Raw genomic sequence first — 5,783 nt, forward strand, 5'->3', positions numbered from 1 at the left:
TCAATTCACGCAAACATCAGACAAACACTTTCAGAAAATTTCATTGCTATACGATTTTAGATCTTTTTATTATTCTTTGAAATAATTAGTTAAAATCAGGTCCTGTTTTCCTTTATTATTATGACTATGATTTTCTATTTGTCACCATGAGATTTCTACCAAGTTTGTTTAGTGGAAAATGTTAAGTGATTGTGTTGGGGGTTTATGAGAAAAGGTAGAGAAGTGGAGAGGAGAATAGTGATGGAGGGTTGAAGAAAATGGTGAAAGAGAAAGAGAAAAAATATAGCGTGGATAGACCATGATAAAATTGGTACTCCTCTTTAATCTAATGGTCAAAAAATACTTTCCCATGGTGGGAAACAACTATCCTTTCCCATACTAAATCCCACCCTATTTTAACGTTCATTGTTTTCTTAAAACCCACACCAATTTAGATTCATCCATTCGAACGGATGTATCGTTTTTTCTCGTGCCCTGAATGAGTAAATTAAAAAAAAAATATGTATTTACTTTTGTCTAGGGACGAAGCTGTTTTTAATAATCAAAAGGTGTAAAAAGAAACTCTCTAAAAAATAAAATTACATACAAAAAAGCCTATCAACATTATTCCTCAACTTGGGAAGTCCTCTAGGCCCAAATCAGTTAGAAGAGTCATGATAAAATCAAGCATTTGGACAGTTGCTCTTTACACGCATCAAAATCGTTTGAATTCTGCTCTTCCCCCTGCACTTTTCGCTCGCGCCCTGCAGCCATCCCAAAAATGCTCTTACGTTAGTTAACTAACACAAGCGTAAAATTATGCGTTACTTAACTAACGCAGCGTGACTTAAGTCACGCACGTGTAAAAACCGTTTTTTTACACTTGCGTGAGTTAACTCACGCTAGTTTCCAAATTTCAAACGTGAAAGATGAATCACATGCATACATAGTTAAACATACACAACCTGGATACATTAAACTATTATTATCATTCCAACACTTTGCTTATATTCAAGAATCAGATGCATAGATAGTTAATAATCATGCTCTTGGAATCTTGCCACGTGCCAAATTGTAGAAGACATAAAGATATTATGCTCCTTGCTGCTTGCTACGTGTTGAAGCAATGACATAATTAGCTGCTTGCAATGACATAATATATGACGCAAATATTGCTTGTTGCTCCTGCTTTTGATTGCACAGATACATGTAGAATTCAAGCAGAAAGCTTATTGTGCAGACGAAAACCAGCGTGAGTTAACTCACATGGGGTGCATGAGTTAACTCACGCAAGTGTAAAAAACGATTTTACAGGTGCGTGACTTAAGTCACGCTGCGTTAGTTAAGTAACGTAAGGGCATTTTTGGGATGGCTGCAGGGCGCGAGCGAAAAGGGCAGGGGGAAGAGCAGAATTCAAATCGCTTTTGATCAGTTAATTTTGTAGGTAAAATCCGATCAAATTGTGACTCTAACCGGATATTTTCAACAATGTGAGCAATTTCCACGTGGTTAAAGAACAATTATCAATGTTTTTCGGCTTATCACTTTGAAGGTCTATGAATTCAAGCCCAATCCAGAACTAACAAGCCAATCAGCCTAGAGTGTACTACACATCTCTGGCTCAGATTCAGTCCACTAAATATCCCTGCCAGCAAACAATATTGGCTTGGGTGCATTACTGTATTTAAGGTTTCAAAATGGGGATAATTTTCGGTGCTGATGCCGATTAGTCATGTCCCCTGCAGAGTAAATAAATGTTTCTGATCAGCCTATATCATGATTCCCAGGAGATAGGGTAGAAAGGGATAGGGTAAAATTGACTAACCAGTTCAATGGTCTCACTTCCTAGCAACAAACAATTAATGATGCAAAACTAAAACCTACAAATTATAAATGCATACTTGATCTTTATCTTAGCCATGTTTAGACACGTACTCAAAAAAGTAAAAAGAATACAATAATTAAATGATCTAGTACAATTTTATGTGTGTGTCTAAATATTGTTTATTTAAAGTTGTGACAAAAATATTTCCCTATAGTAAATTATGTATACTCAACTAGGACATTTAAGAAATGCTATGAAGGAGATCAAAATTTCCTACTTCCCGTAAGCTTTTTTGGTTGAAAGTTGATGCTACAACTTTGAGATTTCCGGTTTGAATCTAGCGGCAATCATATAACAAATTAACCAATATCTCTATGTTGTAATGCAACAGTTAGCACTCTTGAGACATTGGGTGTGTATGTTAGTATGAACCCACGACACCCCTTTCCTCTCTACTTTTTTATGTATGTACAAGGATTTTCAACAGTTGAAGATGTTTTATATTGAGTAGTGATATTTGTACAACTCTTTGGTACAACTTTCATGCCAACTTTGATTTTCTCTCTTTTGATTGGTCAAAAACAATAGAGAGAGAATAAGAAGATAATGTGAGTATGAGAGAAAAAGTTGTCAAAAAGTTGTTAAAAAATAGTTGTACAAATATCATTTTTCTTTTATATTAGGTCATAGTGTAAAGGTTTTTTTACGACGTCAACCAATCAAACTTGTTTTTTTGTTAAAAAGAATCATATTTAATTCATCCTTTGATAAAAAAAAGTTTAACTTTTGTAAGAGAGAATTTTATAATATACTAAACATGACTGCGAAAAAAATTAAAAATTTCAAATGAGACACAAACTATTTGACTTTAAAAACTACAGTACTTAACTTTAATCATATCTATTTTTAAAATCAGACATATGAATAGTTGTGGTTTAGTGATAAGTCGGATTTTTTACTCATGCGGTGCATCAAAATTAAACTCTAAAAAAAAGCAACCTTAAGAACTTTATAATTCATATACTAGGTTCCTTCAAAAACAAAAAAAAAAAAATTAATTCATATACTAGGTAGCAAATACTGGGTATTGATGAATGCAATCACCCCATGGTCCCTTATGAGACTCACCAAGTATTGGCCTAATACACTTCAAAACAACACTGCAACACTTGGTCCCACTTCCCACTCCAACTTGCCAAACATTATCACCTTTCTTCACTTTTTCCTTGGCTTCCAAGTAAGCAAGTTCATACCATAATGATGAAGAAGATTGATTTCCAAACCTATGCAGTGTCATCAAAGCAGCTTCAATCTCTTTCTCACCAAGCTTCAACCCTTTTCCCACCTCTCTTATCACACCCCTCCCTGAACATGGCAAACAAAAATGTTGTATAACAGTCTTAAAATCAGGCACATAAATCCCTTCACGTTTCATAAACACAAACCTCTTTTTCATCACAGAAACTAAATACCAAAATTTCTCTGAAACTGGCAATATTTCAGAACCAATAATTGAAATATTTGAACGAAGTGTTTCACCAGCTACATGAAGCACATCCCTCTTGAGTGTCACCCCAAGTTTTCCATCTGAATCTTCTTCCCTTATACAGGAAAAATAAGCTTTATCATCAAAAGCTCTTTGTGTTCTAAGTGTCCTAAGTAACAAATATTTTGCATTTTTACTTGCTTCTTTTTTGTTTGAAAGAAGAATTGCTGCACTTCCCATTCTAAAGAGACAGTTAATAAGCAACTTTGATTTTTCCTTACCTGGATACCAACCGTGGGACAAAATCTCTGTGCTTAAGACAATAACATTAGAATTTTTATGAACTTTGAGAAGATTCTGAGCTAAATCAATACAAATAGCACTAGCACTACACCCCATACCAGAGACATTATAGCTTTTAATGTCACTTCTCATAGCATATTTGTTAACTACAATGGAAGTTAAAGAAGGTGATGAACAAAAGCCACTACAGTTTAAGATAAGTATGTCTATATCAAAAGGTGAAAGCTTTGTTTTTGCAAAAAGATCATCAATGATAGGGAAAAGAACCATGTGAAGTTCTTTGATGGATTCAGAATGATGGGTTTTTGGTGGTATGTAGTGTAAGGAAGGAGGGAGACAAGTTTCTTCACTTTGGCCTGAAGAGTGAAGTACTTTTTCCATGAAAGCCATGCTTTCATTGTCAAAACATTCAAACAATGAAGCATTTTCAAGGAATGTTGAGAAAGGTACCCTACAATAGTTTGGTGGTTTAAGACATGAGAAATCAATGAGGTAAACAGGTGAGGGTTTTGAGAGGAAGTGTTTTAGAAGGAAAGAAAGTAGAAGAAAACATAGGAGAAAAACATGGAACATTGGATCATAGTTTTGGAGAGATAAGAATGCTTCAACAAATGTTGCTAGTGTTATGCTAGAAAGCCATAGGAAATGTGAGAAGTGTGAAACGAGGTAGGTTGATAAGAGAGTGAAGTTGGTGCATTCATTAAAGATAGAGACATGGTTTGGCTTGGAAGTAGCTTCCATTACTATAGCAATAATGGTGCTCAGTTTCAAGGCTTATGATCAAGAAGCTAGGCCTATGAATAAATAGATGGTGAAAATAACAACTAATAAGAAAATCGAAATCTCTGACAAGAGAGACTTTCACAAGTTGTGTTTGAATTTTTAACTATGAATGGAGTGATTCAATGAGAAGGAAAAAGTATGGTAAAAAATATGCCCAACGTATCTTTACTTGTTGCGGGGACAGGTGAGGTTAGGTGAGAGGAGGTATTGACCGCTTAACAAGAATTGTTACAATCTTTAGGACAGAAGGAGTAGGACGTAAAATATATATTAAAAAAAAAAAGTAAATAGTCATTTTGGTTTAGAGATATCTAACGAATAACTACAATAGTCTTTTAATATATCAAAATTTTAAAATAATTCTTGATTGTGCACTGTGTTAGTCAAACTAATCGTTGATATTAGTTGTTCACTGCCTCTAACAGAAACTAAAAAGTTTTTTTTTTTTTGAGCAAAGAAACTAAAAAGTACTTGTCTTTTCATCTTTTAACTTTTCTTCTTTTATAAATAAAAATTTCATATACAACAACCAGTAATGGACACTAGTGTTGCTAGTTCATCTAACAAGGGTGCAACAAGGACTATTGCTGCTACAAATACTTTCTCCTTACAAGTGTCCGAAGCCATAAATGTTAGGCATGAAAATGCAAAAAAATAAAATGCAATGAAAATACTCTACAAGATGTTTTAGATAATGGAAAAGAATTGAATATCCAGCCCTGCAGTTGTATGGAATTCGAGTCTATTGAAATGGTTAAAGAATTTTATAATTCATTTGCAAAGAATAGAGGTTTTGGAGTACGTGTTTGTTCAACTAAACCGGAAAGAGCAATATTGGTGTGTTGCAATGAAGGTCACCCCAAAGTCAAAGTGTCTACGAATGAAGAAAATCAAGATACCTTGTTGAAAATTGTCTTATATGAGATGTCATAAAAAGATGCATGATTTCGCAAAAAGGGGGGTTGTGCTTTATATGATCTTTTAACCAAATAAAGAACACTCCCACTCATATTGTAATAGAGTTATGCTATATGGTACGAAACAATTTGTCGTGCATGCCACACGAATGCACACTTAACTTTACAAACTCTTTGTTTATGGACTTGTTTTATTATTTTAATATTAATCATAGCAAATAATTCTTATTTCTAGTGCCACCGCCAAATCACCTCTATACTTGCCGTCATCTTTGACACCGCCATTGTCATGTTGCATCCCATTGCCATGGCTTATACAAAAATCATGAGAGAGATCAGAGCAGTGAAGCACAAAACAGATGAGAGGTAGGTAGTGGCAAGGGAGCAGAGCACTGTAGCTTAAAAAGAAAAGAAACAGGTGGATATCATCACAAAACAATTAAAATATTCATCTTTTCACATTAAACCATATTGTTTCAAATGGACGAGG

The 5,783-nt window shown here is 34.3% G+C and overlaps 1 protein-coding gene across 2 annotated transcripts; it reads right to left on the reverse strand.

Annotated features, from left to right (window-relative positions):
* Positions 1 to 1,260: 1,260 nt before the first annotated feature.
* LOC146958527 (3-ketoacyl-CoA synthase 6-like) lies at positions 1,261 to 4,514 on the reverse strand. 2 transcript variants are annotated; one of them, XM_085740046.1, is made up of 2 exons: positions 2,933 to 4,512; positions 1,261 to 1,718 (listed from the first exon to the last, which is right to left on the reverse strand). In XM_085740046.1, exons 1-2 carry the CDS (start codon positions 4,332 to 4,334, stop codon positions 1,672 to 1,674), a joined length of 1,449 nt encoding a protein of 482 aa, XP_085596172.1. In that variant the 5' UTR covers positions 4,335 to 4,512; the 3' UTR covers positions 1,261 to 1,671. The 2 variants fall into 2 exon arrangements, with proteins under 2 accessions (XP_085596172.1, XP_085596171.1); XM_085740045.1 differs by lacking the exon at positions 1,261 to 1,718 and having other exon boundaries at positions 2,739 to 4,514.
* Positions 4,515 to 5,783: the final 1,269 nt, after the last annotated feature.

The sequence above is a fragment of the Medicago sativa genome, chromosome 1 (genome assembly GCF_051527215.1).
Source record: "Medicago sativa cultivar Bolivia chromosome 1, Bolivia_mono, whole genome shotgun sequence".
NCBI classification, from domain to species: Eukaryota; Viridiplantae; Streptophyta; class Magnoliopsida; order Fabales; family Fabaceae; genus Medicago; species Medicago sativa.